We start from the raw sequence: 20,754 nt of genomic DNA on the forward strand, positions 1-20,754 counted from the left end.
CCATCCACTTGTTGATACACCCTGCACCTGAGATGAGACATTGAAAATACAGGGCAGCCAGTGGTTAATTGTTTGGGTCTCGAGGGTTAAATCCAGCTACTATAAACACACAGACAACATTCTGTAGGCTCTCACTGGGTCTCCCTGGCTGGCTGGCTGGTTGACTCAGAGAGAGATACATGTACATGCGCTGGTTCTCAGAGTAGCCTGCTCAAACGGCAGACAAAGAGCCTGTATCCTTACTGTCAGATTAGCGCTGAGCACTGTGCCCTTGTGTTGACGGAGAGAAGACCCCGTGCATTATCGACAGCAGTCACACTAGGTGGTATCGCTAGCTCACTTGCTCTTCTATCTTCTTTCTCTCTCTCCTCTCTTCTCCCTGCTTCTCGCACCCTGCCCCCAACTTCGGTGGGGGGAAGACAGTTGAAGATATGCGCCTGCCTCCCGCCATCTGTCTAATGAGCTGTAAATGTGTGATAGTCTCCTGGTTGGGCTCTCTGTTTGTGTCAAGCCCTGCTGTTGCTGTTCTGCTTCCACCTTGCCCTGAGTCCTTCAGATTAGTTAGCCTGGCTTCTGCATGTCTCACCTGATCAAGTGTCTGATGAGATGGAGGTCGGGGGGGGGGGGGATGTCACTCACCAATACTAAACCTCTCAAGGCGCATTACATTTCCCTGTTTTACCAGCATCCACTCATGAGGCAGCCACTCTCTCTCTGTGCATCCTTAATGGCACCCTATTCCCTAGAGCCCTGGTCAAAAGCAGTTGACTATATAGTGGATAGGTTGCCATTCCCGACGCATCCTGAGTAAACCAGAGGTCAAATATGGCTACCGGTCAAGCAAGGGGCCTCCTTCCTCCTCTCTCACTTCCTCCTCCCTCCTATGGTCTGGATCTGGGATTAAGTGTTTGTTTCCTCCCTCTTCTTGGTTTAAGGCCCATGGCAGTCAAAAATATCATTTTCATAGTTTAAAACCACTCTGCCAATAACAGCTTGTTTTCAGATTTCCACTCCACCACCAAGACCAGTCCTAGCAAAATTCTTACTGGAGAAATTGCTCTTTACAAAGAAGCTATTTTTGATTTTTTTTACCATTTTATTTTAAAACAATCACAGTAAGGTACTTAATTGGGTAACACTTTATTTGGATAGTCCATCTGTAGATGCTCTACCATAGCTCCAACCCAAACCCTTATCCTAAACCTAAACTTAACCCTTACCCAAACCCTTATCCTAAACCTAAACTTAACCCTTACCCAAACCCTTATTCTAAACCTAAACTTAACCCTTACCCAAACCCTTCTATTCCCATTCTAAACCTAACCCTAACCCAGGGAATAGAGGATAGCATCATAGCCTCTGTGATTGTCTTCGTTTCACATTTCATCTGCAGTGTCTTTTTTTCCCCCTCTCTCCCTGTCTTTCCTTGGTAATCATCGAGCAGTACCAAAAGTTTCAGAGGTTTGGACACACCTACTCATTCAAGGTATTTTCTTTATTTTTACTATGTTATACATTGTAGAATAATAGTGAAGACATCAAAACTATGAAATAACACATGGAATCATGTAGTAACCAAAAAAGTGATAAACAAATATAAACATATTTTAAATTTTTGATTCTTCAAAGTAGCCTTGATGACAGCATTGCACACGCGTGGCATTCTCTCAACCAGCTTCATGAGATAGTCAGCTGGAATGCATTTCAATTAACAGGTTTGCCTTGTTAAAAGTTCATTTGTGGATATTTCTTGCTTGTTAATGCATTTGATGTAATGCATTTGAGCCAATCAGTTGTGATGTGACAAGGTAGGGGTGGTATACAGAAGATAGCCCTATTTGGTATATACCAAGTCGATATTATGGCAAGTACAGCTCAAATAAGCAAAGAGAAACCACAGTCCATCATTACTTTAAGACATGAAGGTCAGTCAATCCGGAACATTTCAAGAACTTTTAAAGTTTCTTCAAGTGCAGTCGCAAAAACCATCAAGCCCTATGATGAAACTGGCTCTCATGAGGACCACCACAGGAAAGGAAGACCCGGAGTTACCTCTGCTGCAGAGGATAAGTTCATTAGAGTTACCAGCCTCAGATTTCAGCCCAAATAAATGCTTCACAGACTTCAAGTAACAGACACATCTCAACATCAACTGTTCGGAGGAGACTGTGTGAATCAGGCCTTCATGGTCAAATTGCTGCAAAGAAACAACTACTAAAAGACACCAATGAGAAGAAGAGACTTGCTTGGGCCAAGAAACACGAGCAATGGACATCAGAAAGGTGGAAATCTGAGATTTTTGGTTCCAACCACTGTGTCTTTGTGAGACACAGAGTAGGTGAAAGGATGATCTCTGCATGTGTGGTTCTCACCATGAAGCACGGATGAGGAGGTGTGATGGTGTGGGGGTGCTTTGCTGGTGACACTGTCTGTGATTTATTTAGAATTCAAGGCACACTTAACCAGAATGGCTACCAAAGCATTCTGCAGCGATACGCCATCTCATCTGGTTTGCGCTTAGTGGGACTATCATTTGTTTTTCAACGGGACAATGACCCAACACACCTCCAGGCTGTGTAAGGGTTATTTGACCAAGAAGGAGAGTGATGGAGTGCTGCATCAGATGTCCTGGCCTCCACAATCACCCGACCTCAACCCAATTGAGATGTTTGGGATGAGTTGGACCACAGAGTGAAGGAAAAGCAGCCAACAAGTGCTCAGCATATGTGGGAACTCGATTGGCGATTGGAAAAGCATTCCTCATTAAGCTGGTTGAAAGAATGCCAAGAGTGTGCAAAGCTGTTATTAAGGCAAAGGGTGGCTACTTTGAAGAATCTCAAATATAAAATATATTTTGATTTGTTTCACACTTTTTTTGATACTACATGATTCCATTTGTGTTATTTCATTTTGATGTCTTTACAATCTACAATGTATAAAATAGTACAAATAAAGAAAAATCGGACAAAAATGTGTCAGCACCTGTGAGTCACCTTACTGTACAATAAAGACACCGGTGACAGAGGACATTAAATCTTGAGAGATGATATCAATGAAATTACCTTCCCTCCATTATGTTTAGACAGGACAGAGAAATAGTGGTGGTGTCCCAAATGGCACCCTATTACCTATATAGTGCACTACTTTGACCAGGGGTTGGGCCCGGTTCAGGTAACAGAGCCTAACAACATTTTTCATGGAACCGGGAATAAAAGTCATTCATAGTATTTTGCATTCTTTTTCTAGTTCCACAAAAAAAAACGTGACAAAACGCCTACGCAAAGCCCTCACTCTGTCACTCAGAAATGCATTCCAGTGTCTGCCTGCAAGCTGAAAATCTTTGCCAGTGTGTGTGCGTGTTTAGGCTACCTTTCCCTCTGAAGCATATGCTACTGTACTGACATTACCATAGGCTACTGTCCTGACATTACCATAGGCTACTGTCCTGACATTACCATAGGCTACTGTCCTGACATTACCATAGGCTACTGTCCTGACATTACCATAGGCTACCATCTTGACATTACCATAGGCTACCGTTCTGACATTACCATAGGCTACCATCCTGACATTCCCATAGGCTACTGTACTGACATTACCATAGGCTACCATCTTGACATTACCATAGGCTACCGTTCTGACATTACCATAGGCTACTGTACTGACATTACCATAGGCTACTGTACTGACATTACCATAGGCTACCATCTTGACATTACCATAGGCTACCGTTCTGACATCACCATAGGCTACCGTCCTGACATTCCGATAGGCTACTGTCCTGACATTACCATAGGCTACTGTCCTGACATTACCATAGGCAACTGTACTGACACTACCATAGGCTACTGTCCTGACATTCCCATAGGCAACTGTACTGACACTACCATAGGCTACTGTACTGACATTACCATAGGCTACCATCTTGACATTACCATAGGCTACCGTTCTGACATTACCATAGGCTACCGTCCTGACATTCCGATAGGCTACTGTCCTGACATTACCATAGTCTACTGTCCTGACATTACCATAGGCTACCATCTTGACATTCCCATAGGCAACTGTACTGACATTCCCATAGGCTACTGTCCTGACATAACCATAGGCTACTGTACTGACCTTACTGATATTCCCATAGGCTACCGTCCTGATATTACCATAGGCTACTGTCCTGACATACCCATAGGCTAGTGTACTGATATTACCATAGGCTAGTGTACTGATATTACAATCATGATTCAGAAGCTAGGGAGAGATTTGTAATTAGCTAGAGAAGAATGGATACATTTTTTTCTATGCTAGTTAAGGATACTATAGGCTTAGTTATCACGTTTCACATTGGATTTATTAACTACAAAAAGGTATGACGTGTTTCTAATTCTGTTGCCGTTCTGCACATAAACTTTTCATAGATAGCTAGCTGAAAGGACATTCAAAGTTCCTCCATAGAAGCCACTCCTCCTAGGTATAATTCTGTGGAACTAATTCAGATAATGCATGTCATAACAAGATGCACAGCACTTCAAGCCTCTTCCTCAACCCTCTCTCGCTCTCTCCCCACCAGCAAAATTTCAGTCACATCTTGCACCATAAGCTACACTTGTCTTTCCATCATGCATGTAAACAACTAGCTCGTAGGATCTATCCACAATGATTGGTAAAGTAATTTAATTAGTTAAATGTATAAAAACGCTGATATCACAGGTTAAAAAAGGAACAGAAAGGAGCGATATTTTTTGGGTTTCAACTGGTTCAGAACTGTATTTTGCTGGCCAGAACAGTGGAACGGAACAACAACAAAAATAGCGCTTCTGTTCAGAACGAAACGATGTTGGTGAAAAAATGTTGGTTCCAACCCTTGCTTTTGACTAGAGCCCTATGGGTCCTGGTCAAATGTAGTGCACTACAAAGGAAATAGGGTGCCATTTGGGACACAGATATCATCCCACCAAAGGACCGACTCATCATCATCATCATCAACCTGTCTCTTAGACGGAGCTATTTAATAACCACTTCACAACCCAGTTTATACAGTAAATCTAATATATTTCCCTACTTACTCAATATAATGTTTATTTAGGGACAAGAATGTTAAAAGTTCATATTCTGTTAACTCATACCCAAATAATGTTGTTTGTCCACACCATTCTCTAGTCGGGGAATGCCCACACCATTCTCTAGTTGGGGAATGTCCACACCATTCTCTAGTTGGGGAATGCCCACACCATTCTCTAGTTGGGGAATGTCCACACCATTCTCTAGTTGGGGAATGTCCACACCATTCTCTAGTTGGGGAATGTCCACACCATTCTCTAGTTGGGGAATGCCCACACCATTCTCTAGTTGGGGAATGTCCACACCATTCTCTAGTTGGGGAATGCCCACACCATTCTCTAGTTGGGGAATGTCCACACCATTCTCTAGTTGGGGAATGTCCACACCATTCTCTAGTTGGGGAATGTCCATACCATTCTCTAGTTGGGGAATGCCCACACCATTCTCTAGTTGGGGAATGTCCACACCATTCTCTAGTTGGGGAATGCCCACACCATTCTCTAGTTGGGGAATGTCCACACCATTCTCTAGTTGGGGAATGCCCACACCATTCTCTAGTTGGGGAATGCCCACACCATTCTCTAGTTGGGGAATGCCCACACCATTCTCTAGTTGGGGAATGCCCACACCATTCCAACACAGAAAAGCTGCTTTTTAAGATACGTAATAAAAAAAGTTGGAAGGAAAACTATTTAACTCATACTATAATGAATTATAGGTCAAATTTCATAGAAATCTGGAAACACAGGACAGTTATTTTAAAGAAATGGGCTCTTTCTGAAACATGACACTTTCCACACCTGAAACACACAACCTCTTATGCATTATGCATAATGCAGAAAGAGTGAATGAAAGGGATCCTGCTTTGGTGTGTCACAGAGTAATCTCTCATGGACAGACTACGTAAACATAAATGGTGCCGTAGATCTGTCAGGATACAACAGGATGGGTAAGATACCGAGCAGCATTAGTTCCGGTAAATTGTACAAATCACAATTTCGCAGGTTTAAGCGTCTTTAGAATTTCGAAAGGGGAGGGAACATTTGGCCCATAGACTTTCCTATAACTTGCAAAGAGGGAGGATGGAGCTCTTTATTCTGGTTCCGATCTGTGTTCTATCTCTTCTTTATACACATATGGACCCAGAACTTAATCGAGCATCTGACCAATTACACAAGACTTTAGTTCTGGTTTAACCGAGAATAGTCACAGAGCCATTCCCAGGAATAACCCATAGTAACTCACTCAACACACAATGCTAATTTTACATAAGACAGGAACAAATGGATCTTTCAGGGGAGATTTCCACAGAGATGGAGTGATAGTGACTTCTTTTCTAGCTATCAAAGTCTTTGGACAGGCATTACATTATTAATGCATGCTAGCTCCAACCCCACACAGCTCTGGACCACACAGCTCCTTCACATGTGGTTTGTGCCCCAGTTTTGCGGGACAAGTGTGTGTATGTGATGTGTGAGTGTGTGACATCAATATGTCAGTGGAGAATTGTTATCACTATGACACATCTATGGGTGGTGAGGGTTGGGGGGGTTCTGAAAGGGTGAGGCTGGAATGACAGGAGTGCTGGGAAGGGGAAGAAAAGTGTTGGCTGTGTGAGGGAGATTGCGTCAGTCACAGAGTTAAGTGCTACCTGCTACAGAGAGCTGAGGAGCTGATGAGAGCTGAGAGTGGAGGGAGAGGTGATAATTGGTAATCATGGTTCTACATGGTCTCACTAGCACCGTCGCTACAGTAGCACATCTCCCTCTCTCCTCGTCAGTTATAAGACCTCACAGATGAAATTAAAACACTGTTAGGGTGTCTCATATCCTCCCTGACACCATTCATCTAAACACCATTCATGGCAAAGAGAGAGTTGATATTGGACTGAGAAGTTATGAGGTGAATAGTGATAAAAACAGGCTGACGATGAAACAGTCAAAGGAACCAGATTGGAGTGAATGTCTGACTGTGTGTTTGACCAGGTGTGGAAACTAAGATGTTGTTCTTAATACTATGTGTTATACAGCAGGTGTTATAGGAGTTAAGCACCGTTGTTATACAGCAGATACATACCTCCTCAGGTAGGCTGAGGACCAAGTCATTCTCGACCTGTACCACCAGAGCCTGCAAGAAGTACTCTGAGCAGGCGGCCAGCACGGCCCGGTGGCCACGGAACTCCTTTCCCTCCACCAGGACAGTCACATCGCACAGGATATCCTGCTTCCGCTGGTCGTTCAGGCACAGGAGGATATTGGTACAATGAACCGTCGACTCATACACGTACATGGGGGCTTCAGGCTTCTCATCCACGGACATTCCGCTCACGCCCTGGAAATAGAAGCACAACGGGGTGGAAGGGGGGTGGGGGTCAGCTTTCAGATTAATGTAGCGGGCCCTGTTGGTGAGCTAGTGCATACCGCAGGGATGACATCAGCGGGCCTCTCCTCATCTCCCACGGCCCAGCCTACTTCACCAGCCCCAAACACAGTCAGCCCCATGATTGAATACATACACCATGACCAGATCAGACCGCCTCAGCTCAGCTCAGCTTTACTCTCTCAAACACCCCTTATAACCAGGAAATATACACACTCACAAACCGCAAGTACCTAACACATTCCCACGCATACACACCCTTGCATGCAAACACACAAGCAATAACACACATCCTCCCACATAGACTCATGTTCCTGTACACAGCCCACACAGCCCCCCCCCCCCCCCCCCCCCACACACACACACATCATAACGCAAACAAAAAACAGTTTGCATACCCTATGCACAAGGAACACTGATACAGTAGCACAACAGAACACACACTCCCTGTCTAAAAGGTGTCATCCTTTCACAGAGACAGACAGAGAAGAAAGTCCTCAGGCTCCTAATCTAAGAAGGTCGGGAGGGACTATATGAGTGTCACTCAGCACAGAATAATAAGACTCTCAAACAGGAGAAGAATGAACACCAGTCATACAAACTCGTCTCGAGCCTCCTCGCCAGCACTGGTACAAACTGTGTAAAGGAAAACAGTGTCAGTTGTGTATGTTGCTTTAATCCCTCAGAAACCTGATATTTGGCTTTGGTCCTTGCAGTCAAGCGCTTCCACCCACAGTCATTTAGGCTGTACTAAAGGAAGAAAAGCATAATGTATATTTAAAAGCATTTAATCTTATCAGTGCTCCACATACACACAGTGCAGGGAGAATTAAAAGGACTGGTTCTCTCTGCAAAAAAGGATCCTTCACAACAGTGTTTCCCAACCCTGGTCCTCCAGTACCCCCAACAAAACACATTTTTATTGTAACCCTAGACAAGCACACCTGATTCAACGTGTTAACTAATCATCAACCCCTCAATGAGTTGCATGATGTGTGTTTGTCAAGGGCTACAATAAACCCTTGTACTGTTGGGGGCACTGGAGGACCAGGGGTGGGAAACACTGCTTTACAACACTACGGCAACAACACATGTTTGTACCAATGTTCTGCCTTTATTGAGTAAGTGACTCTTAAAGGTATACTTCGGGATTTTGGCAATGAAGCCCTTTATCTACTTCCCCTGAGTCAGATGAACTCATGGATACCATTTCTATGTGTCTGCATCCTGTAGGACGGAAGTTAGAGGTAGTTTTGCGAGCTAATGCTAACTAGTGTTAGCGCAATGACTGAAATTCTATGTTATCTACTAGCATGTGTGTTACAATAAAGTCAGAAATCACGCTAATGCTAGTTAGCAACTTCTTTCGAACTGCAGGCAGAGACATAAAAAGTTTCCACGAGTTGATCTGACTTTGGGGAAGTAGATAAGGGTTCATTGCCAAAATCCTGAAGTATCCCTTTAAAGGTGAAACCACTGAAGAATATTGTTAATGATCATATTGCTATAGAAACCAAGTAATAAACACAGATAGAGCCTGCCGGACTTGTTTCCATCACATAATGAGTTTTCACATCCGCAGGGCTTGCTGTTCTTAGTAAATCAGAGCTGCATGACTCCATAGTTCCTTCAAAACACACATAAGAAGCTCTGTTCTGGGAACCGGCAGCACATTTCCACGAAGTCAGTGTCAGGCCAATTTTCCCCTCTGCTCAACCACTGGCGATAGATAGGAATTCAACTATGTTTCAGTTATCCTTCTGCAGATAAATCATACGGAGGCACTCTATAACTCACTCTCTTTTATGCCTGGGTTTGCTTACTTGTCAACCCCTACTTCATTCCTGGTTCCTACTTCATTCCTGGTTCTACACGTAGAACACAGATAACTTTGTGTACATGAAGTGATCAGTCACATTAAAAGGAGTGACCGGCCAGGCCATGCTTTCCTTGACTGTCAGACACTGTGTCACATTTGGAGCAGTCCTGGCTCTCACTCAGAAAGCTGAATATAACATCAGTAAAATAGCTCTAACACACCGCCTCACCTCAGTGGACGACGACACTACTGGTGAGAATGGAGGCTCCCCCCCCCCCCCCCCCCCCTCCTCCTGCAAACGGAAATGTCTCTGTTGAAAATGGAAACTCCTGTCTTGTAAATGGAAGTGAACTGGCCGGAAAACGCACCTCAATAACTACAGTGCAAACTATGTAGTCATCAACTACATGAGGGAGAGAGTTCTGGCCCTTACCTCTCCAGGTTTAAAAACAAACCTAATTTGATCTCACTGCTGTTACTATACCAGCCATCATTGCAGGCCCTCATATGTTTTGCTGTGGTATGATAGGGCTGGTGAGGCCATGCGGGGGGCGGTTTGTAACCACTGTCCAGACATTTACAGTGGTTGTCTGAGTGGTCGGTCCCAATTATTGTTGAGTTTTTTTATTTCCACCATACATTTCTCAGTTGGCTTGGCAGGATAATGACCTGTCTTCCAAGAATAATGTCTCCAGATGTGGTTGCAAGGTTCATAACAATCCAAACATGCTATTTCTAACCCTGGAATGTGCGTTCGCCTTGCTTCCATTTCAGAAGTCTGTTTTGCAGCGGGGAAGGGAAAATACAGGGACGATACACACAAACACACACACACGCACCACAAAATAGCTGGTTATGGTCGCGTTCTGATTAGAATTGCTGAGGGATGCAAAGCTCTTTTTTTTTTTTTTTTTTCAAAGTTCATTTTGTTTCTACCGCAGCTCTTTTCACTAACTGATGCAGCTAACCTGCTTTGTGACTAACACTCCTGTACAGATCAAAAGCGCAGTAGTGTGGTGATACATTTCCGACAAACCCATCAACAGAGCTGACTCTCGGCCTAGCCACAGCTCTATTCTCCTGAAGCACCAACACTGATTGACACTAATGTGGCTGGAGAGGAGTCAGTTCTCAGCTCTTTACACATCATGGTTGTAATATTATACAGTATATAAACAAAGACATGCATACAAGCGTACATACACAAAGTACGCACACACACACACACACACACACACACACACACACACACACACACACACATGTGACAAATAAAATTTGATTTGATTTGATTTGATTTGACACACACACAATGTGTTTGTGCTAATACAATGTGTCTATACTGTACAGTAAACAAAGGAACTACTACCATCAAAGACCCATACTGTCACCATCCACCAGCCACTGGCAATACATTAACTGCAGAGGCCTTTATGATTGCAGTTAGCTGTCACCTGCATGCACTGTATGAATGGACTCGTGGTCTGCATGTGGACCGTCTGCACCTTGACTGTAAAAGCCTTTCCTCAGTCCATTCAACTGACTGACTCCTTCACTCACTGCTGCTTAGTCACTATGTATAGTAGACCACCAGCTGAAAGGTTATAGCCTAGCCAGTAAAACCCAGTCACCTCCCCTCTCACAGGCTCAGTGGGGTTAATGGGGTCAGTGGGGTTTCTCATGCACACACGCAGACAAAACAGTGGATGGTTTCAGTCACCTACAACATGGCATTATGGTGCGTTTCGGCTTTGGGGGCCCTGGAGGAGAGGGGGAGTAATAGCATCATGATGGGCTCTGTGACGTGTCCTCTCCTCTCTCTGAGGCATGTGCAGAGAGGGGATTGACGTGAAGAGAAGGGGGAGCAGAGGGGAGAAATAAGGGGCTCCTTACCAACAGAACCTGGTTTCTCTCTCTCTCTCTCTCTCTCTCTCTCTCTCTCTCTCTCTCTCTCTCTCTCTCTCTCTCTCCCTCTCCCCCTCTCTCCCTCTCCCTCTCCCTCTCCCTCTCCCCCTCTCTCCCTCTCCCTCTCTCTCAGTGCAGAACAAAACAAAGCCAAAACGCGCCACACTCATGACAGCAGAAAGGTCACATAACTCAGAAACAGGGCATCATCTGCCAGGGACCAAACCCCCTTCCCACATGTACACCCTGGATGCCATGACAAAGCACTCCTCCTCAGACATACACACCTTTCTCTCTACAGCCATTTTCACAGAGTATAGGATGATGTGAGGTATCTTAACAGACAGCACAATGGAAAATTAGAGACTGTTCTGATGCCAGATGTCTGTAACTACTCTGAGGATGTGTATGACTTTAATTCTAACATAGTTTCTAATCAGAAAATCTGAATCACTCTCTCTCTCTCTCTAGGATGGCATTTGCTGGAAGTAAACAAGCCATGTCTGCTGCTGTAATACTATTAGGATTGTGTCCCAAATGGCACCCTATTCCCTTAATAGTACACTACTTTTGACCACTTTTGACCAGGGCGCCATTTGGGACGCACACCAAGTCACCTGAGCAGTATGTATTGAATACTAGCAAGACTACGAGTAATGGGAGAGAACATTGCGTTACTGTGTAGTGTGTACCAGTAGGACAGGAGGCCTGATGCCAGATGTCTGTAACTACTCCGAGGATGAGCATGACTTTAATTGTAAATTACCAAATTAAGTAGCTAGCGATAACAAATGTGCTTGGGGAGGTAATGTCAAACAGGCAGCTAAGGCAGTCAATGTCAAACCTGGCTTTAAAGGTGATAAAACTACTAATTGAAAAAATGTCTGCCTGGGGGAAATAGATAACCCCTGCCAATATACCATAAACATCGCCCATCCTATGACTGACAGACAAACAGACGGAAAGACAAACATGTGTGGGCCCCTTTGCCTGCTGTATGTTCCTATAAATGCCTATATTCATCTTTGTACTTTCTCTAAAATGAGGGAGCAGAGCCCTCCACTCACTTCAACATGAAAGTCAACCCAGATGACTATTCCCATCCTCATCTCAATGGTCTCAGGCTCCTGCATGCTTCTCTTCATGCAGATCTCTCCCTCCCACAGGACATTAGATAATTCTGCTTATTCAACCACCTGGAGGGCTCCGTGTGTAATTGTTCAACTGTTTCAAGTCATGTATTGGAATGAAAAGGACGACGTAGTAATCCATGTAGTCCGTGTTCTCTTGGCCATCAAGGTCATTATTTCCTCAGCCTGTTAAGGGTTTTGGTGTGGGGCTTTAGGTAAGTTAATTGTAGTAGATTAATGAAACCAAATCACTGAGAGGCGCAGACTGACAGACACCTGAGAGGGCTGGGCAGAGAGCTGTTAAGTTGGTGACAGCATCTGTACAGATGTGTTTCCCTAATATATAGAAATCAATAATACAAAGGTATATTGGTATTCATCTGCTTGCTATTTGGGTTTTTAGGCAATGTTTCTGTATAAGCACAGTAATGACATCTGCTGATGTAAAAAGGGCTTTATAAATACATTTGATTAGATATTAAATAACAGACAGTAGTTTAAGTGAGCACATAGGTGTCATTGATAGTCGGCAATATTAATATAATTTTTTACTTGTGGAATTAAATTGTAGGATAATTTACACAAGAGAGTTTACACTGAATCTATGATGCATTAAGTAATAGAGATCACAACATGTTGAGATCGTTGTGGTAGAACTTGACTGGCCTGCACAGAGCCCTGACCTCAACCCCATCGAACACCTTTCGGATTAATTGGAGCACCGACTGCGAGCCAGGCCTAATCGCCCAACATCAGTGCCCGACCTCACTAATGTTCTTGTGGCTGAACGGAAGCAAGTCCCCGCAGCAACATTCCAACATCTAGTGGAAAGCCTTCCCAGAAGAGTGGAGGCTGTTATAGCAGCAAAGGTGGGACCAACATTAATGCCCATGATTTTGGAATAAGATGTTCGACGACCAGGTGTCTTTTGGTCATGTAGTGTATGTATTGAACAGTGGGGGCTCCTCAGAGGAGGAATGGGAGGACCATCCTCCTCAGTGAATATCATTTTTTTTAATAGTGAAACATTTAAAAAAAATATCCTTTTTAGATAAAACTATGCTAAATATATTAATGTAACCAAATAATTGATTAAAACACAGTTTTCCAATGAAGGTCTACAGTAGCCTCAACAGCACTCTGTAGGCTAGCACCAAGGTGTAGATGGAGGACAGCTAGCTTCTGTCCTCCTCTTGGTACATTGGCTTCAATACAAAACCTAGGAGGTTCATGGTTCTCACCCCCTTCCAAAGACTTAAACAGTAATTATGACAACTTCTGGAGGATGTACTCCAACCTGTCAGAGCTCTTGCAGCATGAACTGACATGTTTTCTACACAATCAGAGGACCAATGAATCTAGTACTGAAATCTACAGCTAGCTAGCACTGCAGTGCATACAATGTGGTGAGTAGTTGACTCAAAGAGAGAGAAAGACAATAGTTGAACTGTTTTGAACAAATGAATGTTCTTGAAAAATTAAGGAGAAGCAAGAGAGAGGGAGATAACTATATCTCATCATTTTTTTCCAGTTTCACTTACTTAGCTAGCAAATGCAGCTATCTACTTTAGCCTACTCAAACAACTGGCTCAAAAATATGCTATGTTAGCTAGCTGGCTACAGTATGACTATCCAACACTGAAACTCTTCCAAGTCAAGGTAAGCTTTTAGTTTGACTAATCTATTGCCACCGGAACATGCCTGTAAAACTGCTAAACTGCTTACTGACTGTACACTGTACTGCATGATTTGAGTGGGTTTATTAACACGTTAGTTCTGTTAGCTATGTTGACTATGATGTTACTTTATCTAATATGATGACAACAATGTAGGCTATGTGTAGCGGTTAGCGGTTATGATATGGTTTGGCTTGGAAAGGTTTTTTCACCTGGTCGCAGACAGCTGATGTGTTGTGCATTGAAGTCCACAAGCAAAGGGAAAAGGTGAAAGGAGGAGCGCATAGATTTTAGAAGGAATACAATGTGGCTGCTATGAAAGTGAACTGTGTTTACGCGTGATCAGGGGTGTATTCATTCTGCCGATTCCGTTGAAAAACGTTTCTTAAACGGAAGCAAACAGAACGAAACAGGGATAAACATACCTGAATTTGTCCAATAGAAAATCATGTTTGCAACTGCTGGACTGATGATTACACCTAGATCAGTTAGATGCAGGCAAGAGTGTGCAAAGCTGTATTGAATGTGTCACTGTCTATGTGTATGTGTCTGTCACCTCAAATTTTGCTCTCGACCTGTGTGCACCGACGTTGTATACATTAATTCATAGACTAGGTTGTAGCAAACCTCATGATGGGTATAGGGAAAATTAAAGTATCATGTAGTAGCCTAAACATATCGCTGGTCCATTGAACTGGGAGAATGGAATATAAAGGGCAGTCATCCAATATGCTGAAATAAAAATAAGGAAATGCTCATAAGAAAAATGAGCGTCCTCCCTCATCTTAAATGGAATCGACCACCACTGATAAAGAAGGGGTGGCTATGAGAAGACAATACATAGCTGTATTTAACTCTGGGTCTCCTCAGGCCACAGAGAGGGTTGCAGAGGTGTCAGACAGACACAGAGACAAGTCAGGCTATGCCGGTGTTCATTAAAGCCCAACTCAATCAACAAATGTACCCAGAGCCTTTTCACCCGGATAGAGATCAATATTATGTCACTACGCCTCGATCCCAAGCAAGAGCAAAAACAGCAAATTATTATATTTCGACCAGTACGCTGCCAGCACTTTAAATATTAATGTAAGGGATTCAGTTAGATGCCGGGAGTGTGCCATGTTCACACATGAAAATGTAACGTTGCTTTTCAATGGATGAGAGCCTGAAACGAGTAGATCCTGTTTTGCTGTTTAAGGCAGGTGTGGTACACAGTGTTACTCAGACCTGGTTATGGTAGGTGTGGTACACAGTGTTATTCAGACCTGGCTATGGTAGGTGTGGCCTATAGTGTTACTCAGACCTGGTTATGGTAGGTGTGGCCTACAGTGTTACTCAGACCTGGCTATGGTAGGTGTGACCTACAGTGTTACTCAGACCTGGTTATGGTAGGTGTGGCCTACAGTGTTACTCAGACCTGGCTATGGTAGGTGTGGCCTATAGTGTTACTCAGACCTGGCTATGGTAGGTGTGACCTACAGTGTTACTCAGACCTGGTTATGGTAGGTGTGGCCTACAGTGTTATTCAGACCTGGCTATGGTAGGTGTGGCCTATAGTGTTACTCAGACCTGGTTATGGTAGGTGTGGCCTACAGTGTTACTCAGACCTGGCTATGGTAGGTGTGACCTACAGTGTTACTCAGACCTGGTTATGGTAGGTGTGACCTACAGTGTTACTCAGACCTGGTTAGGACAGGTGTGGCCTACAGTGTAACTCAGACCTGGTTATGGTAGGTGTGACCTACAGTGTTACTCAGACCTGGTTATGGTAGGTGTGACCTACAGTGTTACTCAGACCTGGTTAGGACAGGTGTGGCCTACAGTGTAACTCAGACCTGGTTATGGTAGGTGTGGTACACAGTGTAACTCAGACCTGGTTAGGACAGGTGTGGCCTACAGTGTAACTCAGACCTGGTTATGGTAGGCGTGGTACACAGTGTAACTCAGACCTGGTTAGGACAGGTGTGGCCTACAGTGTAACTCAGACCTGGTTATGGTAGGTGTGGTACACAGTATAACTCAGACCTGGTTAGGACAGGTGTGGCCTACAGTGTTACTCAGACCTGGTTAGGGCAGGTGTGATACTGTCACGGCCGTTGAAAGAAGAGGACCAAGGTGCAGCGTGGTGGGCGTACATATTTCTTTATTTATATGATGCCGACAAAAACAATAAACAAACCAAAACAACTGTGAAGATAAAGGGCTATGTGCCACAAACAAAGTTAACTTCCCACAAAGACAGGTGAGAAAAAGGGCTACCTAAGTATGGTTCTCAATCAGAGACAACGATAGACAGCTGTCCCTGATTGAGAACCCTACCCGGCCAAAATATAGAAATACAAATAATAGAACTAAAGAACATAGAATACCCACCCCAAATCACACCCTGACCAAACCAAAATGAGACATAAAAAGGCTCTCTAAGGTTAGGGCGTGACAGGTACACAGTGTTACTCTCTAAGCTTTATCTTCCTGACTGATGTCTTGAGAGGTTGCTTCAATATATCCACATAATTTTCCTTCTCATGATGCCATCTATTTTGTGAAGTGCACCAGTCCCTCCTGCAGCAAAGCACCCCCACAACATGATGCTGCCATCCCCGTGCTTCACGGTTGGGATGGTGTTCTTCGGCTTGCAAGCCTCCCCCTTTTTCCTCCAATCATAACGATGGACATTATGGCTAAACAGTTCTATTTTTGTTTCATCAGACCAGAGGACATTTCTCCAAAAAGTATGATCTTTGCCCCCATGTGCAGTTGCAAACCGTAGTCTGTCTTTTTTATGGCGGTTTTGGAGCAGTGGCTTCTTCCTTGCTTCGCAGTCTTTCAGGACTCGTTTTTTTACTGTGTATATAGATACTTTTGTACCTGTTTCCTCCAGCATCTTCACAAGGTCCTTCCGACTTCAACTGTAAATGAGCATTTCACGATCTGACAATGGTAGCCTACCTTTTGGGCTTTACATTGGAGATTTGCAATTTTTCCATGGTTCTAGGATGATTTTTAAAGATGCATTATGCAATGTTGCTAAAATTGTAATAGTTTGTCTAATTTCAGTTTATGTGACAAAACAAGCAACTATACTGAAGAAAATCATTGTACCATCTAAACAGGTGTGAAATACATTTTCCATAACCAAAATATTGTATTTTCAGCTGTTTGAAGCTGGTGTACAAAACCGAAAGTAAAAGATGCAAAAATTAAACTTGAGAGGGAAGCATAGAAATAGCCAACATTGAACACATCTACCATTTCTTAGACCTGCTTTCAATGAGAATGACAGATCTTTAACTTACATTTCTACGTGAATTTGGTCGGTTCGCCCAAAAAGTTTCATATTGCAGCTTTAGGTAATTTTGAAGCCAAATAAGCCAGCTCACTGAAAAGACTCGGAATGCCCATCACTATTGCAGAGCCAACGCTCGAGCTCTTGCCTGCTGACCAAAGAGGAATGGGATCCGCTCTGTTTCTTGTGGTTGGGAAGGAGGGAAGAAAGAAGAGAGAGGGAAGGAGGAGAGAGAGGAGGAGATCTCATCTGATTTTGCACACTGCCGTAGCACTGGGGGACTTGTTTAGTAACACCATTAAGAGATCTGTACAATTCAACTTGTTAACAACTAAGGTAGTTCATGTCTTATAGAGGCAGGCAGAGGGCTATAACCTTCAGCATGTGAATCAATACTAAGAACACCATAGGGATTCACCATCTAAGAGAAAACAATTAGTGAAAAGTACAATAGTATAGTCTGTTTAAATTATCAATGGCAACGGTTAGCCAGATTAAAGTAGGTTAAAATGCTGACATATTGCTGTGAAACATGAGGCTGGTCATGCAGGCTGTTGTGCTCCTTACACATGTATCTAGCAGAGTAGTTATTCCATATGCTCCACATCACAGAGACCTCACTCATCAGTCATCACTAACTGCTGATTGAAATGAAGCATACATCGTACTGTATGCAGATGTAGGATCTTAATTTGAGCCAGTTTGCTACAGCAGGAAAATAATCGTGCAGCAACAGGAAATGTAAATTATTATGTGGATTATAATTAATGGTGTTACCTACAGAGAAAAATGACTCTCCTTGAGAGTATCAAATTCATTCTAATGATGATGGAGAATCAAATCAGAGCTCATTAATTCCATCGCACAGGGCTTTAGTCAAATGAGTGTGTCAACGCAAGCAGTAACAACTAACAAGATGTTTTGAAGCAGTCTCTCATTTAGACCAAGATGTAATGAGGTTGAATCGATCACTCAGCTTTAAATTGCTTTAATCGCAGAATCTACTTTACGACAGTGCTGAGACAACTATGTGGCTTGCCAACAAATAACAACACAGAAAACCACTTCCTGACAGAAATGCACCTTATGTAGCTCATGCCTGGAAACACAATATAGACAAACGTGCTCGTATTACCTCAGATGGATTTCTCAACTGGGCCAGTCATTCTGTAACTCTCCTTCTCACTCGGGTAACTTTATTGTCTCGCTATCTGTTGCTGAGTACTGAGTACATCTGTGCATATGTGAGTGTGTGGGTGTGTGTGTGTATGATGTGTTTGTGTGTGTATCACCATGTGTGTGTGTGAGTGTGTGTGTGACGGCATACCACAGTATTTTAGGCCTCTTTCTGCTTAAGCAGCAGCTTGCATGAATCATGACTTCCCACATTGTAGGTCAGAAAGTAGGATGAGTCATAACACTGTCTTATATGGTAACATACTTGTGACGTGACAGAAACACTGAGTTACCTGTGGACCTGGGCTATCTGGTCCGCATGGACACAAATGTAAATAATGTTCATATCATATCACACACATCATATTCTGTGTCAACTATCAAATTGACACTGTGATCACACTATAGAGTCTAGAGAAACAGAGTAGAGACCTAAGAGCTTTGAGAATGTCATGAAAAGCGCTATAGAAATGTAATACATTATTATTATTATTATTAACTGCTTATTTCTGAGCTGGAAATTTAAAACAAAAAATATATTTTGATGGTAGATGAGGCAACGGCTGTCTTCAAGAAGAATACGGTAATCCCCTACATCCAGATACTGGAATTTTACCTAGCAACTTGATGTTATTTACATGGTAAAAATGTAATAAGTGCAGAGTACATTCTTTTGTGTGTCTAATCTCGGAGAGTATCACAAACTACTAACCTTAACTTCTGCACCTCAAGCAAATTCCTCTCACGTCTCCCTTGTATCGATGTTTAAAAGCCCTTCCTCCTCCTGAGATCAGTTCAATCATTACAGAACCCTTTCTGCAGAAGCTCAACAACCACAGGCACCTGGGCCAAATCAACCACAGAAAAACTCTGACGTGAGCAAAACACCCACTTCTTCACATCACATTGCCTGAAACAAGCAAAACACCCTCACCATCACATCAGCTTGGCCTGAAACAAGCAAAACACCCTCACCATCACATCACATTACCTGAAACAAGCAAAACACCCTCACCATCACATCAGCTTGGTCTGCAACAAGCAAAACACCCTCACCATCACATCACATCACATGAACAAGCAAAACACCCTCACCATCACATCAGCTTGGTCTGAAACAAGCAAAACACCCACACCATCACGTCACATTACATGAATAAGCAAAACACCCTCACTATCACATCACATTGCCTGAAACAAGCAAAACACCCTCACCATCACATCAGCTTGGTCTGAAACAAGCAAAACACCCACACCATCACATCACATTACCTGAAACAAGCAAAACACCCTCCCCATCACATCACATTGTCTGAAACAAGCAAAACACCCTCACCATCACATCAGCTTGATCTGAAACAAGCAAAACACCCACACCATCACATCAGCTTGGCCTGAAATAAGCAAAACACCCACACCATCACATCACATTACCTGAAACAAGAAAAACACCACTCACCATCACATTACATGAACAAGCAAAACACCCTCACCATCACATCGCATTGCCTGAAACAAGCAAAACACCCACACCATCACATCAGCTTGGTCTGAAACAAGCAAAACACCCTCACCATCACATCACATTACCTGAAACAAGCAAAACACCCTCACCATCACATCACATTACACGAACAAGCAAAACACCCATACCATCACATCAGCTTGGCCTGAAACAAGCAAAACACCCTCACCATCACATCAGCTTGATCTGAAACAAGCAAAACACCCACACCATCACATCAGCTTGGTCTGAAACAAGCAAAACACCCTCACCATCACATCACATTACCTGAAACAAGCAAAACACCCTCACCATCACATCACATTACACGAACAAGCAAAACACCCATACCATCACATCAGCTTGGCCTGAAACAAGCAAAACACCCACACCATCACATCAGCTTGATCTGAAACAAGCAAAACACCCTCACATCACATTGCCTGAAACAAGCAAAACACCCACACCATCACATCAGCTTGGTCTGAAACAAGCAAAACACCCTCACCATCACATTGCCTGAAACAAGCAAAACACCCACACCATCACATCAGCTTGGCCTGAAACAAGCAAAAACACCCTCGCCATCACATCAACTTCACCTGAAACAAGCAAAACACCCACACCATCACACCAGCCTGGCCTGAAACAAGCAAAACACCCACACCATCACATCACATTGCCTGAAACAAGCAAACACCCACACCATCACATCAGCTTGGCCTGAAACAAGCAAAACACCCTCACCATCACATCACATTACCTGAAACAAGCAAAACACCCTCACTATCACATCACATTACATGTACAAGCAAAACACC

At 43.4% G+C, this 20,754-nt stretch overlaps 1 protein-coding gene across 1 annotated transcript in view; it reads right to left on the bottom strand.

The window, feature by feature from the left end:
* LOC110529508 (transcription regulator protein BACH2) overlaps positions 1-20,754 on the bottom strand; it is a 112,040-nt gene that overhangs the window by 31,242 nt on the left and 60,044 nt on the right. Inside the window, exon 2 of the mRNA XM_021611751.2 lies at positions 7,135-7,389. Within this exon, the coding sequence (XP_021467426.1) occupies positions 7,135-7,377 (243 nt within the window). The 5' untranslated portion in view covers positions 7,378-7,389. The remainder of the gene's footprint in view (positions 1-7,134; positions 7,390-20,754) is intronic.

This window comes from Oncorhynchus mykiss, chromosome 8, assembly GCF_013265735.2.
Source record: "Oncorhynchus mykiss isolate Arlee chromosome 8, USDA_OmykA_1.1, whole genome shotgun sequence".
Lineage (NCBI taxonomy): Eukaryota > Metazoa > Chordata > Actinopteri > Salmoniformes > Salmonidae > Oncorhynchus > Oncorhynchus mykiss.